This window comes from Dromaius novaehollandiae, chromosome 1 (genome assembly GCF_036370855.1).
Source record: "Dromaius novaehollandiae isolate bDroNov1 chromosome 1, bDroNov1.hap1, whole genome shotgun sequence".
NCBI lineage: Eukaryota > Metazoa > Chordata > Aves > Casuariiformes > Dromaiidae > Dromaius > Dromaius novaehollandiae.
In genome coordinates, this window is record NC_088098.1 from 61261988 (window position 1) to 61285427 (window position 23440).

Consider the following 23440-nt stretch of genomic DNA (forward strand, 5'->3'; position numbering starts at 1 on the left):
GGCACTCTTGAAAAAGTATGAACTGAGGCAGATGTTTAAACACTCTCTAAGATGTAGACCAAGTAAGTGCTTTCCCAGAAAGCTTATTCATAATTGATTTTTATGGTATCTGTCGTGAGTGAGAGGGAGAAAAAAAAGGAAGAAATAGCAGTGTGATAGTAGATTTGTATCACCTTCTTTTGTTTGTAGTTACTCTCTGTTCAGAGACTGTCTTTAGATGAAGGCAGCCTATACATAAGGCACTACAGACACCCGGGGTCTTGCCTTCCTCCTTCTCTTAATGGGTGCAAGCTGGACAGTAGCAGGTAGTGGTTAGATCTAGACTCTGTTCACAGCTCTGCCCTGGCTTGCTGTGAGTCTTTTGTTGCTTCCCCTCTCTTTGTCACTGTTTTTCCTTCTGTGTCTGTGTAGATTACAAATGCTAAAAAGGTGGGAACTGGCTCCTGCTCTGTGTTTGACCCTGCCTACCAAACTTGGGGGTCTTGCTGTCAACTGGCATGTCAGGGTGTTTTTTTTTTTTAATACAAATAATTATTAACAAGCTTCTGTTTTGCTCCTCAATCTTCTGCAACTTGGGACTCCCACTATATTTGAGATTAACTGACCTTTTCACCATCAGTCTGAAGGGTCTGATGGACTTTCAAGTTCCCTGGGTTGTTGACAGTGATATTCTTACTGGTGGCTCAGGTGCCAGAGACTTAGGCCCACTTTGCAGACACTGTTGAAAGTTCCCCGAAGTATCCCAAGGCAAGAATTCAGATAGAGGCATGCAGTGCCAGGGCAGTTTTGGAAAACACTAGCTTGATGCCCATGCAGCTTTCCTGCACCATAGTCAGTCTTCCTTCTGCCTTTCTAATATGTATCAGAGCAGAGGTCTCATCATTTTTGATAATACGCAAGAATGCAAGTGTGTTGTGGCACTGATCTTAACTTGCACGTACTGTAAGCTATGTTCTCAGTTGTGAGGCTATATCCATAATGCTTTCTGCCTAACATTCATTTTCTGTTTGTCTTTTGCAGCACTTTTACAGGCAGTCATAGCTGGTGATCTGCTGAAAGTAAGTACAGAACACTGAGTGTCTACTTTTCACAGCTATTTGCAGCTCTGATATACTGTAAATTATATCACACCTCTGCTGAAAAGATAAATAGACTGCTTTAAAGACTGCTGGCAAATGACATTTTACAGCTTTTCCAGGAAACCTTGAATATTAGGGGAACACATAGTCAGGTGAGGTGTGAAATGCAAGTGAATAGGATCTGGTGTTAGACAGCAACGTTCAGTCCAGGATTCATAGTGCACTGTAAAGAGCAATGTGTCAGTTACTAACAGGGAAATTACTATGCTGGCAAATGCAACCAACACTTAACAACAGGGTAGTTTTGACACAGTCTCACACAGCAAAGGCTGTTTTCCCGCAGTGAGGTCTTTGGCCAAGCCACTAGCATTGCCAGAGGGTTCTTAACTTCTACCTAGGCAACCACAAGAGCAGGTAGAATGCACCTCAGCTCGATGTCTTATGGTCTGATGGATGGCCTGAAAGCCATAGTGTCTTGGCATTGTCAGTTATCGCTACCTTGTGTTGGGAGGAAAGGACACAGATGTGAAAAATATTTTCTTCCCAGAGCCTGATGTTCTGTGTCTGACAGTTATTCAGGACATGTTTTTCAGTAGCCAAGTCAGGATTTGCAAACATGCCCCTGAATTTGGATGAGGACTGTGATTAATGATTGCAGTATTATCTGCAAAAAGTCAGCTTGGAGCTATTTGTAAAAATGACAGTACTGTTAGGCCAACTCTTAGCCTACAGGTGTACCTTCCATACCTCCACCCCTGCTCTTGTGGCTGCAGCATCTTAGGGATCCTCCTTCAAACCAGCAATCATAAAAATATTGCCCTGTTTTGGAATTCACAAGAGTTTCCCCTTGAAAGTTTTTCACATGAGTTTGTTTGGAGAGGGAAACTTCTTGTCCTTCTGTAGATACATTACATCATAAATAATGCCTCACAGTCACAATCTTGTCCCTCTATTCTGTAACAGCCTGTACTGCAAACCCTCATGGATTTTGCAGCAATTTTGAGAACTAATCAGTTGCTGTTCCCCATTCATTCTTACTCGTCCCTGAATAGTTCTTCCCCTTTTGAGGGCTCTGGGTAGGGGAGAGAGTGTGAGCATGGAGGTCTGAGGCAGCTGAATTCCAGTTCCCCGGGGAGCCTGTGGATTTTTGAATCAGCATTTTCAGTTTTAGTTGGAAAGTGTTTGCTGTGGGTTTGTCTCCTTTACTGAGAAGAAATTGGAATTTTCAGTAGAGAGCCAGATTTTTCCATCAAATATATACATTTTTAAATATTCCAGCAGCTTCACTGGAAGTGGTTTCCTGGGTATTGATTGCAAGATTCATCACCAGTGTAGCAGCAATGTCTCACTGCTCAGTAACTCTGTTCTGCTTTTGTTAACCCATATTATTGTGGATACTTCTAATTTTAGATATTTTTCTATTGAGTTGTAAAAGCTTGCTTTAAAGTAGTATTTTATTTTATTTTATTTTATTTTTATTTTTATTTCCTTTTTGTACTGGCCTCCTAGCAAAATTAATAAATAATTTACCTGCATATTTGTTTTTCTGCTTCTCCTGTCTTATCCTTTTTCCGTGCATTTTTATTCCAGTTCATAGAATGCTGTAAAAAGGGAGCCAATTTGTTAATCCAAGGACCTGATCACTGCTCCTTATTGCACCATGCTGCCAAGACCGGGCATGGCGAGATTGTGAAATACATCCTGGAGCATGGTGAGTCACAGTGGGCAAACCCACAGAGAGCTGTACCTCAGCCAAGTGTCCGTCAGGTGGAACCCCATGGCACTTCTGTGAGTGCTCTCACTTGTTGTGGTCACTCTCAGCAGCATGTGTGGGGAAGAGGCTAGGAATGTGGCAGCAGTGACAGTGAGGGCTTCACATAAAGGAAAAGTGTGAAAACTAAAATAAGGATGCTTTTGAGGAGAACGGGTATTTTCACAGTTGCATCAGCTGTGGGGCTGTGAAGACCTAGTATGATGCTCTAGTTTGACCTCTGGTATAGGACTTCTCTGAACTAATTTGTGTTTCAGTTAGAGCATATGTTGTAGAAAGCATCCAATTTCAAATAAAACGTTTTCAGCCATGGAGAGCCCATCCTACCATTGATACTTTTTCAGCATCTAATAACACCCTGATTAGGAATCTGTGCATTTATTTCTAGACTGATATGCCTAGCTTCCCTTCCAACCTTCTGATTTTATCTCTCTGTTACTGTGAAGACCACCTGATAACAAAAAAAATTATGATCCTGCGTTTTAAATATTTGTAGGCTGTGATCATGTCATTTCCCCTTTTTCCTTTGGACTCTTTTTATCTTTGGCTGTGACAGGAATGGAGGCATGCTTACATGGACTGTGCAACAATGCATGTGTACATATATTTGAGGCAGTAGCATTTAGGAGTTTCTGCATGTCGGAACTGGAATCATCTTATGCACTGGCTGTTGCAGAATGATACAGTAATAGTCTAGGTACTCTATATGCAGAGCTAAAGCCCCAGTGATCATCCCCCTGCACTGTAGGAAATATTTTCTCATCCTTTAAACATTGCTGTAACTCTTCTCTGATCCCTCTCCAAAATATCAATGCCTATCTTGACTTTTGGGTGTCAGAATCCAATATATTATTTCAGTAGAAGTCTTAGCACCAAACACAGAGATTGTCTTTGGCAGTTGGAATAAGTGTTAGTTACTGCTAGAAAATCAGTGCAAAAATTGTACAGAGAGGGAAAAACCCCCACAACTTGTAGTAAAGGAAGAGGCAATAATCCATCTGTTAACACTTGTGTTAAGCAGGGTGGGATTTAGTTTAATTTTGACTCCAAGTTTAGGCTTTTACATATAGGTCTCTTCATGTAAGCTATGTGTTCCCGCATTGTCAACAGAGATGTTAGACTCAGTTCATTTGCCCATATCTGACATAGGAACTTGAGGAGACCTGAGCTCTATCAGTGGCAAGTGGAGGTGAGGTGGGGTACTATAGGCTGTCTTTAATAGCACTGGACCTCTCATATGGCCAGCTGAATGGGGACCCTAGTCAAGGTAGTTAGTGGAACCCAGCAAGGTTCTGCATAGGTCTACCAGATAACATACAAAGCCTGCAGGAGACCCATACTTTTTTGGAGCAGCAGCTGAAGCCCAGGCAAGCATCCTTATCATTCTGAATGCATCTCAAGGCTTGCCATGAGGCATGTTGAATGGCAGTAGATGTCCATGTGTGGGCAACTGAACTGAGCCCAGATGTCTGGCTGAGGTGGTCTGAATTGCTCTTTTATTCCATTGACAGTTTTAACTAGATCATCATGATCTAGGCACATAACATATGTATGGATACCTATATATGGATGGCTAAGTGTAGCTGGCCTTATATCCAAGCATTGGCTAGTTTTCCTACGAGTTGCAGCAAGTCTTACTAGTGCCAACTCTACCTCTCCTTTAACTTCTCTGGATTATCTCAATAGTCACAGTTCATACAAATACATCTGAATTCAGTAGACAGACATAATTTCACTTACTTTTTCTGGTCTCACCTCACACTGCACATGACCTGTGCCTCTTCCCCCTCATCAGTCCCTCTCCAGGTTCCTCTTAGGCATATATGCTTACTTGCGGTCTGACCCAGTTGCCATTCCTTTGGTGAAGGTTTAAAATGAGATTGCTTAAGCTGGTAAGGATGTGAGCAGGAAATCCATGGGAATTTTTTAATTGAATATAGAAATGCAAGGGATTAGGGACTGCTAGACAAAGACAAACCAGGATGCTCAGCAAATGTCAGCCCAGTTTCTCTCCACTGATGTCAGGAAGCTTTTGCAGCTTTCCAGACGTTGTCCTCCGGCCTTCTCCAAATGCACCATTTGTTTAATGTTCTCTGGGGATCAGAGAGTGCATTGGACAATGCTCTAATAGGGGTCTCCTCTCTTCTCCCACCAAGCAATTAATGAAACTCATTTCTACTCTGGGCACTTCTCAGTCACAACTGAGCTCTCTTGCTGAATCATCATCACCATAATGTCTCCCCCTTTTTTTTCCTGTTGCACTTTCTGGCATCTGGCATCATCTCAACATTAATTAGTCTATAAGACCCAATCCAATGTTACTAAATACCTCAAGCTTTCCCTGTATCTAGCCTCTCATCTCTGTGTATGTGCACCCTTGATGAAAAATGGATCTTACTTTTGAGCTGGCAATTTCTTCTGCCCAGCCATACCCCCCATAATTTGTCCCATATGTGACTAGAGACAGTTAACATTAATAGGAGTTCTGCTGAAAAATACCCTCCAGCACACAGCATGGAAAACCTATTATTAATCATACAGGGAAAATGTTCTGAATATTAAAACAAACAAACCAAACCTATGAGGAGTTTTAGCTGCCTAATGTGGAACTAGTGGGGTGAACTGGATGTGATACAGGAGTGGGGAATTCCACTCCCCATAGCACTGGGATTGTGAAGGAGGGACAGTTGTGTAGTGATATTGAGACTGTCTTCTGTGGTGATGGCTTTATGCCTTCTGCAAACACACAGGGAACATCCATATGAGAGGTTATTCTGTGATCTAGATCAGAATGATTTCAGATGTTAACAGGAGGAAAATAACCCTTCTCAAATTAGAAAAAGCACGATGAGTCACACAAGGAGACCGCTGTGCAGCACTGCCAGATACTTATTAGTGGACTAGCACAAGCCTGGAATAGCAGCTGAAGCACCAGTGTAGTAGGTGTGAGAACGACAGCTGCTTACTGCTGCGGGAACAGCAGTGTTTTGCTGGCTGTCAGTGCTGCTTCTGCAAAGCAGTTTCTGTCTGTCCTCCCTGCAGGAACGGCAGGTATGTACACACCTGCACATTGTTGCAGAGTGGCTTCCTAAATAAAGGGTCCATTGCTCATAGTATGAGGGTCACCTTTTAAGCACTGTCTGTGGCTGTGCTGAGAAACACTTAGTCCAGACTCAGTATCAGAACCACATTTGCTTATTGTTGCAGTCAGCAACTCTCTCACACACTTCAGAGCAAAGTTAACTGTTTACTTGCTTTCCCTGAACAGAAGCAGAGAAGGCTTAAGAAGCTCAGTTAGAAAAAAGATCTCCTAAATCATCTTCCACATTTGGAATCAAATCTGACTTGGAGTCCTCATCTGATAGTTTTGAAGTATTTATAATTTGTAACGGTTATTGAAAACAAACGATGCAAGGTTTGCCTTCTCCTTGTCTTCTCTTCTTCCCTAGAGGCTCAAAAGAATAGCAAGAATTCAGTGGTTCGTCCAGGGAATTTTCTTTATTTTTAAACAGAAGAACAGGAGGACACTTACAGTTGCTTAGGTTTTTGTGTTGTAAACTTCTGGTGGAGTAGTCAGCAAGGAGTGCATCCCATGCTGAACGTTTTTGTGACTTCAAATCTCAATGTCCTTGCTCTGTTGAGTGTATGAGACCTGGGTTTCGCTTTGAAAAATGACCCAGGCATCTCCTTGATCAGATCTGATTCCTGTATATATTGAGAACCAGACTAGCTTCCTCTGGAAGAAAGAAGATACTGTTGTTACTATTAGCACTGCAGAGTGCTGTGGAAGTGTTTGGATTTGTACCCTCACCAGGTTCAGCAGTTCCAAGGAAGACTTCTGGAAAGCAAATTCTGCCCTGACAGACATGCATGTCAGGGACAAAACAGCCTTGAATAGCCTTTGGAAAGCAACACTGAGGGAGAGTGGCTTTGCCAGGCTTTCACTGATATGTCTAGACTTGCAGAATATTTTATGGTAGTGGGACATTTGTGAGGGACGTAAGCAGAAAACAGCTCATTTTTCCTAGAAGACACCAGGTATAAAATCCTCTATTTTAACTTGTAAGTTTAGCAAATTTGAGGTCAACATGACAGAGAGACAGTGAAGATGGAAGGCATGCAAGAGCTCTGTTTATAATAGGACTATAGTCTTCATGTCATGGTGGAAATTCTGAGCCAAAACACACTAGCAGTAAAAAACAGACACTGTTAATAGTTGCATCAGGTAAAAATGAGGTGTGTGGAGTTGGGAGAAGACTAGAAATAGTCCTGACATTGCAGATTACTGTTATTTTAAAAATACTCCCTCTTTTAAGGTGAGGAACCATATCCAATTTTGTCCCACAGATATCAACCTTAATCAAATTATTAAGCAAAGAGGGTTTTGCCAGGTAAATGACCAGAAATGCCAATAATGTCAAACATCACTGCTTAAAAAATACACACACTTCTTCCCCAGTTCTATGAAGTAGGGACTGACAGGACAAGGGACTGGCAGGGGTTAACAGCTGTAGGTCTCCTGTGGCTGACTGTAACCACCTCCATTGGAGGGGGTAGGGTGTGCCGCAAGCCTTGAGGCCTTTCAAACTGCATGGTGCTGTATATTTTGGAAATGCCTCTGAAATATGGTCATTTAGTCTTTCTTTTATGTTGGAATGAGCTCAGCTAAAGGGCAGCTGCTTTTGAGCATCTCCCTTCCCACACCCTCTCCCCAGTTCAAGTTGCTTTGCCTCCTGAGAAATTGGAGAGGGGCTTTGGTGGAGTGAAAGGAGGCAGAAGGAGAGAAGGAAAAAAGTTAATAATTCTACACAGACAGTCTATAGGAGATGTTAAGGATAGAGAGTGATCTCAGCTGGGCTTCCCCTCAGTGCGTCATGCTTTTCAGCTCCTTTCATGCAAACTTCTCCCCCCACTGTCCCCATCCTGCCCTTCTTTAGTCCCCGAGTCTCTCTCTCTCTTTCTCTCTTTTTTTCCCCCTCCACACATTTCTATCCTTTGTTTTTATTTTCCCCCCTGCCGTTTTCCTTGATAGAAATCTCACTCATGCATTTCCCTTCCGGATTTCTATTGGGTTATTTTGTCCTCTCTCTCTCTGCGTCTTGGTCTCCTTTTCTTTCTTTGCCTCTTGTCCTGGAGTAAAACAGCCGCCTCCCCGCTGGGTCAGGATGACAGTGCCGTTAGCTTTCCCAGTGCCAGCCCTTCCCACATCTGTGCAGCTTTTGTCCAAGGGCAGAGGGGGATTTGGAATGGTCGGTTGGCAGCGCCAGGGAGACTGATGTAAAAATGAGGTCCAAAAGAGAGGGGAAGGGGAATTAGGAGGAGGGCGTGAGATGGTTTAAGAGAAGCACAGCTGAAAATGAAGTAAAGAAATAAAGAGCATGGCTCAGAGCTGTGTGAGAGTTGGGACTGTCTAATTTTAGAGATAGTGCAGAAAGAACAAAAAGAGTGAATCCTGGTACCACATTATGCTGCAAATTGGTTATTCCCAATATCTGACCCTCAAGTGTGACAAAGTCCAGGGTGCTCCTAGGAGCAGCTTTATTTGGAACAGTCTCCTGAAGAGCCCCCTCTGTGCACAGGCAGCATGCACCTGGCACTTCCCCAGGTCTGCATTTGTAGCCTGCCTGCCAGCCTGCAGCTCTCTGCTTCTCCGTCCTCATGTCCCTGCTGTTTCTTCCTACTCCAGATCACTTTTCCTTCATCATTCGTTTCCCACCTCTCCACACACACTCGGTTGGTCCCAGCTCCTCTGCCCTCTCAGATCATATTCTTCTACCTCCTCTCCCTCCTTACTCCAGCTGTTTTAACCCCCTTTTCCCTTCTTCTCTGCCTATCTAGGTAGGTACCTCTGCACTCCGTACCCCCCGTGCAGTCACCTTGTTCCACCTTTGCATCACACACATTCATTTTCCCATCAGCAAACAGAAATAATACTTGATTTGACAGTGTCTTTTCCAATGCACTGAAGGCCATTGCTTGTTATCTATCACTGGGAGGTGCATTGCAGCAAACCATGGGGAAACACTTCTATTTTGGGAGAACGTGATTTTCTTTTCTCCTGAGAGGTGTCAGAAGTCTTTCTGTTCATTTTTTTTTCCTTTTGGTTTCTTGGGCAATTGTTTTTCTCTTTTTTGTCACCAAAGGGGCCTGCTTAGCCCCCTATATGCTTCTTCTATGCTTAAAGGACCTTTCAGGTTGTGTGTAATTCTACTTTTAGATGGGGAGGATTGGCATAACTACCAAGTGCAGAAATGGGGATGTGTAGCATTAGAGTGTACAGTGTTTTGAAAATGGAGAGTAGCTAATGAGTTTGGAGAACTCTGTAATTGGTATGAAATGCCCTCTGCACTGGGGACTAAGGATAGTACTTTTTTGACCACCCCTTTCTCATTCTGATACAAGATGAAGGGAATGAGCTACCTGCAGTTCCAGGAGCAAGGGCAGCCAGCTGCCTTGATGATATTGAATGTATAGGCTGTAGAAAGAGTAAGGAAGACACAGGCTGCTCTGATCCATTTCAACACACCCACAGAATGAAAGAAGTAATGAAAAGAGGTTGTGTATAGGCCTTTGTAAATAAATAGCATGAAATTCCTCAGTTTCAGGTGAGATTTGCCATAAGCTCTTGAAGACTCTTGAATCTGAAATTCAAAGTGTAATGAAGTGAATTCACGCACAGGAAGTAAAATTCCTGTAAAGTTTCATGTTCCCCTTGCTAACTGTCCCTTACCATCTGGCACTATGCTCCGGAGTGTTTGAGAAGAGAATAATAAACTAGACCGCAAAGGGAAAAGTTTTTCTCATTTTGAATGCTATTCCAATCCTAGCCTTTCCATCTCACTGTAATTTAATGATGGATTTCACTGCTATAAACATCTGCCTGTAGTGAATATCAAGGACAAAAGAACATTAGCATAAATGCATTATTTTGTCCCACTTAACAAAAATCTTTTTTGTTTTTCTTAATCTTACTTTCCTGATCATTGCTAACCAGTAGGGTACAGGATTTGCATATCAATATAAAGACTGCTGGGAATATTCCACCCTGATCTACATTCTGTATAATGCTGTTAAATGGAGTAGCACAGGGATGTCATTCAGGACAGAATTTGGCAAATTTCAACTTTATAATGACATTTTCTCTTTTGTACTAACAATAGATTTAACTTACAGTATATCAGGGTTTCTAGTATATCAGCATTTTCAATGCACTGTACTTATGTGAACCACTTAATTGAGCAAGGTGAAGAGTGAGAAAATAAATGCCATGAATATTCATTCCCAGTGTAATTTAGAGGTTGCTACTCCCTGGTGCTGACACTCCAGCAGTGACTGTGCATTTAGAATTTTGCTAGTGCAAGGGCTTGGGCAAGCAAATACTACCTTGAAGTTCAGCATATTTATGCAAATTGAGCTTTCAGTTGACTTCTTTTACACATTTGCACCAGAGAAACCTGCTTCTGGGAGTCATGTTCCTCCAGTCATGTGGACAAATGCTATATGACATACCTGATTCTCTTTTGCAGGTCCATCTGAATTACTGGACATGACAGACAGTGAAACGTAAGTACAAGCTACCCTGCTGTTCACATTACCCACATTACACTAGTAGAGTTCTCCCGATTTTCAAGTGCAAACTTTCAAATGAAAAAAGGTCTGAAAATGGCATATTTCTTAACCCCGTCCACTCCCCCCCCCCCCCGCCCCATTCAACAACAACAACTTCAGACCTGGCTGTCTGGCCTCAAACAAATGTTTCTCAAACTCCAAAAAGGACTTCCTCCATATTGCCCCACCCCCCCCAGTCTTCCTAGAGGAATACTAGGAAGTCACTGAGGGACCAACCTGAAGACTAAATTCCAAAGGTCAAGAAAATACTTTCCTTACTCAACATCTTTTATTCTGTTCATTTTTAAGTCGTCCAGAGTGCCCTGTCCCAAGTGGTCACAACTTGTGCAAACAAAGATTTCTCTCAAGCTATTAGAACATCAGCCACCTCTTCATTATTACAGAATAAAGAAAAGATTTTACTTTTCAATTCCCACCTGCTCTATGACTTGTTGCATAGTGAAGATGTCACAAAGAGGATATATGGGAAGCATGAATAATCCTGGGAAGCATATGGAATATAAGAGAAGCAAAAATAGCCTTTCTCGTAGGGGTTAAAGAATGTGCTCCTCCAAGATTCCCATCCTATAGTGCCCTCCTCTGCTAGTGGAAGTAGCCAGGAAGCTTCTGCATAAGGTGCATGGGCTGTTTGCGGGTGGTGGAGTCTGTATGGCTTCCTCCCCATGCAGAGGCAGAGCAAAGCCACTGGAATGAAATGCAAGTGAGCGTAGCTATGGGGTCTTCCATTTACAAAGGACTGGTCCACTAACTCTTGAAAAGCAAAGGTTCAAGCCATAACTGCCAGCACAAATTTGTCTTTTGGTCCTCAAGTGGAAATCAGATAGGATCAAGTTCTGAATCTAGCTCTAGTGCAGCAGAGACAGATTGATTACAAGGTTGGTTATTAGTATTTCAACTTGTCCTGTCATGGATTTAGATTGAAATTCCCCTATGCACTCACACTTGCTGGGTAGGTATGTGCAAGATCTTTCCTACTACAGGATTTGTCATTTTGGAGAATATGTAATGGCCTTACTTGTTTGACACTAGCATTCATCCCACTCAAAGCATACTTTCTTGCTTTTACTAGTCAAAGTCTGATATGATTTTTGTAACTTCAGTAGTACAGTCAGTCTCAGAATCCTTTTACACGTAGCCCCAATCTCAGTGAACTGCTTTGCAATAAATCTGCACCTGCTACCTAGCCTTCTCTTTTGAAAATCCTATGTTCAGACTTCCCCAGTTGTCCAGCAATGAATAACAAAAACACAGATCTCCTCTCATACATCCAAGAGAGCAAGGTATCAGAGCCAGGGCAGCAAGTGCACCAGTCATGACTTTGATGGGCGGGATTTTTCTAGCATCCCTTTAAGAGTGAGGTTCAGAAAAGAAATAGCAGGTAGAAGAAAAATCATTGCTGTTTAGTCTGCTGTGAAATAAAAAGGTGGCTAGTTTGCCCTTGCAGCAGTTAACAGAATTGGTGGTTGGATGGGAATGTGACTTTCTGTCCTTTGAATGCATAAAACAGTGGTTCCTTTTTCTTTCCTACCCCTCAGAAGTTCTCCCTCTGCTATTTGTGCATTGCAGGCTTTCCTACTGAGTCAGAGGATGTAGATGCTAAGGGAGAGAGTGCACAAGTCTTCCTCTGCCAGCAAGAGGGAACCTCGCAGAAATACAGCATTCTTCTCTGTCTGTCCTCTGCACCTCATAGTTCGTAAATGTACATTGGTGTGACGTGTCTCACTGCTGGTTTCTGTACTTTGGTCTAGGGGTGAGACAGCATTACATAAGGCGGCCTGCCAGCGCCATCGCGCCATCTGCCAGCTCTTGGTGGATGCGGGAGCATCTCTGAGAAAGATGGACTCCAAGGTAACCCAGCCTAGTGAACCAGTTATAAAATACTTCAGCCAAGCGAGACCAATCAGCATCCATCCCTGCTGTGTGCATGATTGAGGCTTCCTTGTGTGTGCCAAGAGCATTTCTTTTTAAACAAGCCATTTTTATTTAGAAAACTGTATTGATTTAAACAAGTGCAAGAGACTCAGTTCAGTCCCCAACGTGGGTCATCTTCACCATAGTGAGAGCCTGGCCTGAAACTATTTAGTGTGTTGGGTGTGAATGAGGCATCTCCATGGCACAGCAGCATCATCCTCCTGTGTGGTCAAAAGAGAGGCCTGTGGGTAGGGACCACCTGGGGGAACCTTGGGTTTTGATTGCATAGTGTCTGTGAGGCTTGATTGTTATGGCTGACTTGCTTTGTGAGGATGGCTAACAGTTTTCTTTTGCCCTTGCTTGCCCCTTTGCTCATTGATGCAACAATAACCTCTTGGTGTAAGCTTGAGATGAGACATGGCTAACAGAGTCTGGGCCTGAGGAAGATGTATGGGGAAAACTAAAACATAGGAATATTCTGTAAATATAACAATCTGATCACTTGGGAACATGGTAAAGAAGCTGCCTCCTGACATTTCTGTACATACGCAACCTGTGGTCAACAGCTGAGAGTGGTCAGACCTCAGGATTTGAGAGTCAGAAGTACCTTCACTGCAGAAAGACAATTAAGAAAAATTTCTACATTATTATGCTGTATGGAATAGCCTATTAGGCAGAGAGAGGGGTCATCTCTTTTTCAGATGAGAGTACTATACATTGTCAAAGATAATTTCTGCAACAGCTGAAATCCAGATAAGTGGATTCTAACTTGCTAATCTTCATCTGCCCAGAAAGGCAGGGAGCAGAGTGTTTTTGTGGAGAGCATTAATGCATTTCCAATAGCTTATGACGTTTAAGAATCAAGACTTCTGGTCCAATTTTGCAGTAATCTTAGGGTAGCTCAGATAACACAGTAGAACAGGGATGCACTGAAAATTGATTTGTAGTTGAGATGGGTTCAATATGGCTCATTCTCTTTTAAATGTTGGGCATCTCTCTCTGCATATCCTTAGAAAAGTTGTGTGTAGTCTGTGAAGTGCTCTTTTCAAGTGTTAGCTATGACATGCATTGTATTCATGTAGGAACTTTAGCCCTAAAATGAAAATTCTACTTAGTTTCTTCAAGCACGAGAGCCCTTCTGTCTGATATATCAAATGGCATCTCCTTGCAGAGTTGAATGATTTGTCCTAAACCACACATGGATTTTGAGAATCTTAAGAATCTCGCAGCTGTTGCAGAATGGAATGACTCTCATAGAAAAACTTGTCTTGACAATAGCTTTATTTGCTTGATTCTGCAAATCTTGACTAGACTTGCTTTTACCCTACATGCAGTAATTTCTGTGGGTCATACTTTCCTCTGTTCTTCTAAAAGTGTTAGCACAAGGTTTTCTATCTGTGTTCCTTTGTTATAGGGTAAGACCCCTCGTGACAGGGCTCAGCAAGCTGGTGACCCAGATCTGGCCTCCTACCTGGAGAGCCGACAGAACTACCAGATGGTTTCCCATGAGGACCTGGAGACGGCAGTCTGAAAATGAGGAAGAGGACTCTTGGAAATAATAAGGCTGCACGTGAGGCACTCGGGCGTCGTGTGAGGAAGAAGCTGATGGAATCAATGTGTCTCTCGCTCTCATGGAAAATATCTGAGGACATGCCACCAGTTTCTAAGGGCTACTGAGTCTTGCCATGGAACAGTTAGGTTCCTTATGTTAGCCCATGATGGATGAGGCGGGACACTCAAAGGTCTGTGGAATCCATGGGCCACGGAAATTTACTTTTATTGCTTCCAGCAAGTAGCATGAACTTCTCCCATGTTCATCTGTACAATTTATTAAAAAAAGGAAAGAGAGAAGAGGGTTTGGGGGAAACCAAACTAACTGGGACATTAAAGCATCCAACCAGGCCCTCCTCCATCCCTACAGTATCCTGCATTCCTTTCACTCTCCCGTTCCCCTCACTTGTCATCAATTAAATATACCTGTTATCTGTGTTAAGTCTTCACAAATGGTCAGGCAGTAGCAAAAAATTTGAGGAGCTCTGGATGCCCGTAGGAAAAAATGACATTTGCACCTGCTGAGTTCTCTCCCTTACTGTTCCCTCGGAAGCTGGTTCCTCAGTGTTCAATCACCAGGGATTTTTCTCACTTTTGGAAAGTATTCTCTCTATTGCCTTGTCTTCTGGTGTGTGGAGCACAGATTTACAGCAGTAACAAAAGCTAACCTCCTTATTATTGCTGGGTATATTGTTACGGTTTCCTCTCGAGGCAGTCATTTGAATGGAAAGGAGCTTTACGGGATAATCCATGTTGTACGACAGAGCAGAAAGTTACCAGTAAGGTTTCTTACATCTCTGTTGCACGACAGACTGGTTCCACTCAGGTGTCAGGTCTGTCTAAAAGTTTATAGCTATTTTTCACTTCCAGCAAGATGGGTTTTAAGCTGAGGAGAGATCAGTGCAAGACAGAGGAAGTTATGACTGACTGACTTATTAACCCAGTCCCCTTTGAGTTCCTGCCAGGCATAGGCAGCAAATCTAGAACATAAGCTGACAGTATAGACTTGCTGCCACGAACAAAAGAATGAGCACCTGGTCATATTGTGAACAGAAAAACTCCTCTGGCTGGATGTGCTAACTGTTCAATTCCACAAGGAAATTGGAACAAAATTTTAAAGAGAGGCTGTCCCATTGGAAAGGAACAAGTGGCAACTCTTTGTTTCATTGCTCACCATAAGCTTGGAAACTTAAATTGCTTAACTGCTGTAAAGGCCAGCCGTGTCTTCTGTATTTGTCTGTTCTCTGTCTTACCTCACAGATTATAACCACAGAAGAAAAAGCAAACACACATACAGGCATACACAAAATGTTCCTCTTGAGGTTCTCCATCAGTAAAGACAATTCAGCTGCCAGAAATAGCAGAGCTTCCACCTAGTCTGACCAGTCCTCATGAAGACTCTCAAGGGCCACACCTGGCATAATTCTTGCAATAGATTTTTGAATTTTGCTTTGTTGTTTGTTTTGAAAGATACACTGGTGTTTTGTTTTCACATTTATTGCTAGGTGTAGGTCTCTGGTAGATGGTGATATCAGGATTACATGCAGTTTGGAACCCATGAAAATAACTCAGGTTATTATTCAGATAAGTTTTTCTTCCTTGGTAGTAGCTGTGGAAATGAATTGAATGAGATTCCTTCCTTTCCTGTGATTTTTTTTTTTTTTTGACAGAGTGATTGTTATGGCAGAGAGGGAGGAGCTGAAAAAATACATTTTTTAATTTTTTCTGTTTTCAAAAGTTCATTTGATATGAGCAAAATATTTCTTCAGTATTTCTTCCTCTGGAAGGAAACTATATATATTTGTAATCTATAGATCAGTGGTGACATTAAATGTATTTTGTCTTATTTGCTATCTTTATTTTACCTTTCTTGTTTTAAAAAATAAAATATGGAAGCCAAAATCCTTCCCTTGATAATCATCCAGGGGCTTGTGATGAAGGGCAGTTTGTGTATACTTTAGAACAGAATTTGGCGACTATTAAAATAAAAAATCAGAGTACAATTTTGGTGTATGTGAAATTTCCATAGGGAAGATCCTCATGCTGTGGTTTCATGGTACGCCTTACATCATTTTCCAGCTGTGAGGAAAGGTGCACTGGAATCTCTCTATATATTTTACTAAAAAGAATTACATTAGCATCAGTTGTATCTTTTTGGTTTGTGTTACTGATGTGAGTAATGGAGAAAGCTTTAATGATACCATGGGCTGGATTTGCTCCTGTGCTGAGGCCAAATTGGTTGAGTTGAGTTGAGGATGGTTGCTTAACTGCTGTAAAGGCCAGCCGTGTCCTCTGAGTTGAGGATGGCCAGTGAGCCCCTTGTAGCTCCCTGATCCTCAAGTCCCCAAAAGTAGGTAGAACGATCAAAGGTTTGCTCTAATTGCAGATAATTTCCAGAGGGCCACAGGTAAATAATTACAACAGAGTTGGGTCTGGTCCCCCTCTGTCCCAGTTCTCCTCTCCTCAGTGATCTGTTCCTCCTGCCCATGGGGTGGCCGGTGTGGGGCTGGCTCTGGTGGCTCTTGGTCAGCACAGAGAGCCCCTGTGCTGGGGAGCAGCTTGGCAGGAATGGGTAGAGCCGTGCTCCTAGAGCCACCCGGCCTCCTCAGCGGAGCTGGGTCATGCACGAGAATCTGGCCTGCCTTTTCCCCTGCAGCTGGAATATGATGCTATGATTAGAGGGAGACTGTTGTGCTTCTGGAAAGTTTCCTGCTTTGTGTACTCAGTGGGAGGCATTACTGTATAATGAAAAGAAAATCCTGCACTGGAGATAGGACAGGACCTGGCTGCATGAAGTGCCTTTTAATATTTAAGGTGTTCCAAAGCACTTCACAAGTGATGCCTTTAGATACCGGCAGTGTATTTGTGTAGGTAACAGAGCATATATTGTTTTCTGCAATGGCTCACATACAGCTTGGGACATCAGAACTTGGTTCGTTGAGGGAAGGAGTTTGGGGGCCACCACAGGATTTTCTTACTCCTTTCAAAGTACCATGGGATTCTTGATTCTGGACAGCCAGCAGAAGCAGGCAGACTCAGCATCAGTTACAGGTAACATGAACGTATTGAATCTCTGAGCACTTGAGCTCTAGCTTAGTACAGTATCGTTGTGTGTGCACTGTGCTGTGCCCAAATTCCAGTGTGCAGCGGGGAACCCACTTAAATTACATGTTAAACATTTTGATTTACTAGAACTATCCGTGCTGTGGCTGTGTCTATTTATGTGTGTGTGCTGTTATATATATATTTATAAATATACAGATGTGTATATATATATATCAACTCACACATATGCACACACACACAGAGAACTGTTGAATTTGAATGACAAAGTACCTAGGGATGCTCAGCTACTGAGGTTGCTGGACTGACAAAGTATCGTGTTCCATCTTAATTTGTTGTTAAAGGGATCTTTTTCAGTAGAACTGAGGAGCTCCTGAATTGTTCCATTGTACTGCTTTGACTATCTCATTTTAAAGTTAAATGGAGAGAAAGAAAATATTTATAATGTTGATAAAATAAATATACTTTTGTTATTTAATAGTATCAGTTACACGTATTATTTCATATTTCAATGTTAGAGATATCTTTATGTGTTATCCAATACATGACAAGGTCATACATTTCTCAATAACTATAGCATCCCTGAGGCAGTGTTGTGAGGCGTGAGGCTGAGTGACTCATATAAGGCAGGAGTTCAAGGCAAATTTTGCACTGGCTTACGAAATGGGCCTTGGACTCCAGTGGCACTTTCACCATTTCATGTGATGGCTTGTCTGTGTTGTTGTGCATTAAGATGTCTCTGTGTAGATGTTTTTACTGACACTTGTCACCGTTGCTTTTCCCCGGCAGCGATGGAGTTGCTCAGTATCAACTCATGGTGCCGTAGGCTGGACTCTGACTACATGAGATGTCCTCTGATACACACAGACTGTCTTGTGGAAGCACCACAGGCATAAAGAAAATAGAACAAAATTGATGTTTTGTTGCCATTGATCTTCCCAGTTGTATGTGCAGAGCTGGCGCTGTTGTGGATGGACGCATGGTTTTCCTGGTGGTGCGGCAGTGGGAGCGTTTGAATAGTGTTTAATGGCCTCTTTTGCTCATTTTTGTCTTTGTCTTTGCTGTGATAGTGATGTGCTTGGTAATGAAAGACACTAATGCACAGTCTCACCTAGAAGGCAGCTGCTATTTTCCTTCCAGCCATCCCAGATACCTGCTATGGGGTGTGCTTACGTGTTGATGCTTCCAGTGTATCAAAAGCATGTTGAGAAGATTCCTTGGTCCCTGGCAAAAGCTATGAAATGGGCAATGTGCAGCGGTAGTCTTAAGCTCACTGGGAGTCCAATGGTACTCAAGCAATCTATGGACATGCCAGAAATTTGGATGCCTTGAAAACACTCCAAGGACAATTCTGTCATTGTACTTCATTTACGCCAGTAAGGAAACAGTTCCTCGTGCTGACCCATTCGCGGTCTGTCGTTTTTCCTTCCCCCATTTTTTGCCTCTCTTATGTCAGAATAACATACATGGACGGGTACTTTATAAGAATGGTGTCTAAGGTTGTGTGTAAGAGCTCTTCTACCACATAGAAAATAACATTTCTTTCTCCATTATATCTGTTCTTTTCCATTCATCAGACATCATGCTTCCCTCCCTCCATTTTCCCCTCTGAACCTGAGACAAAATGACATTGGTTATTTGCTTCCTAGTTAGTCCAAAGCATCAAATGTGAGTATCTGCAGTTATTTCAGCAGTCCTGTAAACAGTTTATGATAAACCTGTGCCTTTTTCTGGACGCCCCTGAAGTTACAAGACAAGACAATATTACAAGGTTCACTGTGGTACACATCTTTTCATTTTGATTTCTTAGCAACAAAGTAGGCAACTATTTTTCCTAATAGTCTATAGTTACAGTTTTAAAATCCCAGAAGCTGCCTGCCACACTCTGCTGATTGCAGCAGAGACTCAGTAATGTGCCAAAACTGACTTGTCAGCATATTGGTGAAGACGAGAATTTTACATGGGAGGAAGTGGCTTGAGCTTCAGCGCTTTAACTCTCCTTGGGAGTGCAGGATGCAGTGTGTGGCTGGACTGTGGAAATGCCTCGGAGCTATAACCGAGCCCTGTGCCCAACTGTTGGGGTGAACAGAAGGCTCAGGATGTCCCAGCCTTTGCTGAGGAGACAGCAGTGCAGACACGCATGGTTATATCAGGTACCTGCAGCAGCTGAATGCCGGCAGCTCAGCACTCAGCTTAGGCTGCAAAACCTGCCCGGAAGTAGGCTAAGCACCTGGGTAGTTTCTCACGTTTAATTCTGTTTGATGCTGGCTTGAGAGTGATGAATTACCCAGTAGTCAAGTCAGTGACTGCGGTTACGTGTACTCAAGTTGTGCTGTGGCATCATGCTTCTTCAGACTGCCTCACCAGAGATTTTCTGTAGGTGTCGGAGCTCAGGAGACTCCCTTTCTCTCTCCAGCATGTTTCCAGCACCACTGCTCGTAAGGGTGTCCACAGAGAGCAGTGCTCTCCTGTCCCCTGTACACATGCACTGGAGGCAGGCTTACCTCCCCTCGCCCTTGGCCAAGGGATTTCCTGGCCTCTGCATGGTGCCGCTGCTGTAAAAGGGGAAAATTCCCTCCCTCAGGCCTTGATCATGCCAGTAAATTCATTACCTTTGACTTCAGTGATTAGGCAGGCTTAGTGCTGAATAACCTTACTGTATTCAGCCATCAGAGTGAATCTTATCTCCTACCTTATTTATTAGGTGCCACATTCCAGCCCAGGCTGCAGGTTCTTGTTTCTCAGACTGCTTTAAAAAAAAAAGATGCCGACGACAATCTATCCTATGCAGTACACTTGTATCCAGTTACCAACAGAGTGGGAAAGAAAGGGAGCTGGAATTGAAAAGTCCTCATTCTGATGCAGCACATGACATTTCCTAAAGTCTATATGGGAGGATGCCTTGCAACAAAAGCACATCTATAATTAAGGAAATAATTTCACGCTTAGTCTTTTAAAATCTGTCAGCTTATGCTACTGAGTCTCCTCCATGGAAGAAATTTTGGGAACCTGAGAAGGTAGTGGTTCTCTTAAGACACCCATATGGGAAAAGGTAAATACCTGAGAGAGTAGAAGCATAAAAAGGCATATTTTCCTCAGCAATTGATGTCTATCATTCTGTCCTCATCTAGAGACAGAATCCTGATTTGGGAAAGCTATTTCAGAGTTCCCCAATACATTAACAGATCCAGCTTTCAAAGACAAAGTACAAGGAAGCTGCAACATTTTGAAATGAAAGAAATAAGCACTATTTCTTTTAGCAATATAGTACGACATATGTAATTGCTTCATCTACAGCCAGCCTCTTTTTGCTGACAAAGTGTAACACCTGGCTCTTCAATTAGTCCCTGTCTAGGAGGCTGCTTGATGAGTAAGTGAAGCACGCACGGTGGCAATCCAGTGCTCTGCTATGACAAGCACCGCAGCAATTATTTAACTATTAATGCACGAACCATGGTAGCAATTTGTTTTGTACCCTTACACTTTATTTTAATGAAGAAAATGGCCTTCTGGTTCCAACTGCCTTAATGACCTTTGGTTATTGCTTTTCTCCTCAGTCTGTGGCCAAACAGAGGGAGAAAGCAATCCCTGTTGCTACAGACAGGCAAGAATCCAGGCCCCATCTAGGAACTGTAGGAACATGTTAAGTTCGTAGATATGGAGAACAAGAAGCTCTTGAGCTGGATGCAACAGACATGAGCAAATTCTGCCTGGCTATTTAGGCTCTAATGGACAGTCGTATTTTTCTATGTTTTTTTTTTCCCCCTGTAGCACATTGACACAAAAAAATTGAAGGAGAAGGCAAGACTAGAAAAGTAAAGCTGTGTTTGCCCCTAGGAATGGGGGACCTGCAGAGTGGATTCCGTAGTATTGTTATTGCTGGGCAGGGAGTTGCAATGCTAGCTATTGAATATCACTGTAGTGAGTAATTTTGTACCACAATTAAATGTGCCCACTTTTAATAAAGTGAGACTGGTGCATGTCTTCTCCAAGCTCACTGTTCCTATTCTTTATGCCATCACTCTGTGTGGGGCTCCTGGGAGGTGCCCTAGGGATCCCCACGCATGCTGATGCGGAACAGGATTCTTGTTTGCAAGTCTTGGGAGCTTGGCAAAGCAAGACAGGAGCCAAAAGCTGTGCAATGACATCTCTCCCTGCTCCTTAGCCACGCCAGAAATATTCCTTCCAAAGGAATGGAAACAACGCCACCTCAAAATAAATAGCCGTCTTCTGTCTCATGTCCCCCTGCTTTGGCTCTTTCCTAGTAATAGGGTTGGGGGTTTTTTTTGGATCAGAATAGGAAAACTGTTCTTGATGTGTTTGTTTTAATAGATGGGTGCAGTTGCCAATTGTTTTCTTCTAGTGGGAGAGGATTCTTTTGGTCTTGCACTACTGTAACAGTGTTCCTATCTCCATAGCATATAGTACATTAATTTCCAAGCTAATAAAAATTGAGCTTTCTGGCAGCTAATGACAGGGGAAAAAATGGAACCTAGTTTCATTTCAATTTGATTTTAAATCGTTTTGGCTGCCCTTTGCTTTTCCTTCCCTTTTCTGCTATATCCTTTTCAGTCCCACCTCATTCAGGTCTTTTCTCTTTGCTTATTTCTTTCTTCCCTAGCTCATTCTAGCTTGATTGTGACTGGAAAGGCCTGCTGGCTTATTTTGTCCTGCTCAGGTGCTTCCCTCTGGGGCATTTTTGCTCGACCACAGTCACAGGCAATTGGATCTCCTCTGACCATGCCCAGCTGTGGGGAGGGAACGTTGAAATTCTGGCTGTACTGGCTGTGGACATGTGGCATTAAATGGACCTCTGGGGCTAGCTGCAATGTCTGAGGACTAAGGAGATTGGAAGCATGATGGACTTGGATAATTCGCACCTGAGGGGTTAATTATGACCATTCTAGACTCAGTTTTAATATCAATAGAAAAAAGAAACACTTTTTTTTTTTTTTTTTTTTTTTTTTTTTTTTTTGTCTACTGTCACATTCCTTACCTTCACCATTTTCCTGTCAAATAATTTTTGGCAAGGCAAATGTGATTCTGTTGCTCTGTGATGTGCTTGCAAGATGTGGCAGCTGCTTCCCATTGGTGAGTGACCGTGCTGTTCTCTGGTGTGAAATGGCTGGCCTTGCTATCATACTGTTTTGTGCACTGCATGTATCTCACAAAAATCACAGGGAGATGGCAGAAGCTTATCAGTTTTTTTTTTTTTTTTTTTTTTGGTCCATTTACATATCACTGCAAGAATGATTCTCTTCCATCTGTCTCCTTTGATCACACAACAGCTTTGGGGGAATCAAATAAGTGGCTGAGCCTTCAAAGCACTAAGCAGCTCCTGGGAGCTTTGTCTCTCTCTAGCTTTTTGCTGCACCTCACAGATCTAGGGAAAGGGAGTGGGGGTGCCTTGTATGTGCAGGGAGATCCATACATCCTATTACTGGCAAAAGCAACATCTCTTTGGAGGCTGCATAATCCAAACACCCCAGCCAGTGCCAGGCCTAGTGTAAAATATACAGGGACATTAGTAAGCCTGTAGAAGTTGTCTTCCTTTCTTAAGGACTCTCCCATGCTCTTTGCACCCAATTAGTTACTTTTTCTCATGCTGGGGGAGGGCACCCCAGCGGCAATGGTGATTCCTACCTGTTTCATCTCACAGCTGCCAGCATGGGACTGCCCTTTGTAATGGGTGCCATGTAGCTGCTATTTCCCCTCATCCGCTCCATGTTCTGCAACTCTGTTGGTAAAGAAAATAGTCAAAGGTTAAAATTCCTTTCCAAATGGACTTGCACGTTGCCAGCCTTGGCTGTTGCCCTGTGAGAGTGCAGTGCCTTGGAGAAGGGAAGGTGGAATATACCTACCAGCCTTTTCCCTGTAGGAAGCTCTGCAAGGTGAAGTGTTCTTTCACAGTGGGAAATGAAGGTTATTTTTCTTTTGTCTGCATTATTCTGTACTGTAAACCTTACGCCAGTCATTGTGGATGCAGTTGGCTTTTTGGAAACAGGATGCTTTTGAAAGATTTTGGAAAGTCTAGCCAACGCTATAGCTGAGGACTTGCATTCTGCATCTCCCACACAAACCTTCTGGCAGTCCATGGAGGTTTCAGGTCCTCTCTGAGTCAGTAAGCAGAACATTTTGCTACAAACTACATGCCGTCCTTTTGTGCCACTGTTATTCCTACTTTGCTTCTGCACAGCTTTCAGAGCAATTATGACTTTGCAGCTTTTCACTCAAAATAACCATGATGCATTGTGGGCAAACATGATTTTCTTAAGGATTCATCGAGCTGCAAGTGTATGCTAATGAAAATGCAATGTACATAATGGTCGAAGATGGTTTATGAGAATGTCACTGCTAGCTCAATGGGGATTTTTCCTGAGCAGGAACTGACTTGTTATTTTATTACAAAACATGGAGGTTATGCAAAAAATAGATC

At 42.8% G+C, this 23440-nt stretch overlaps 1 protein-coding gene across 2 annotated transcripts in view; it reads left to right on the top strand.

Moving 5' to 3' along the window:
* DGKI (diacylglycerol kinase iota) overlaps positions 1 to 21063 on the top strand; it is a 226149-nt gene extending 205086 nt beyond the window's left edge. For both annotated transcript variants that reach the window (XM_064514311.1, XM_064514314.1), the window contains exons 29-33: positions 1021 to 1058; positions 2670 to 2790; positions 10377 to 10413; positions 12228 to 12327; positions 13805 to 21063. In XM_064514311.1, the coding sequence (XP_064370381.1) occupies positions 1021 to 1058; positions 2670 to 2790; positions 10377 to 10413; positions 12228 to 12327; positions 13805 to 13921 (413 nt within the window). In that variant the 3' untranslated portion in view covers positions 13922 to 21063. The remainder of the gene's footprint in view (positions 1 to 1020; positions 1059 to 2669; positions 2791 to 10376; positions 10414 to 12227; positions 12328 to 13804) is intronic.
* The last annotated feature ends 2377 nt before the right edge of the window (positions 21064 to 23440 follow it).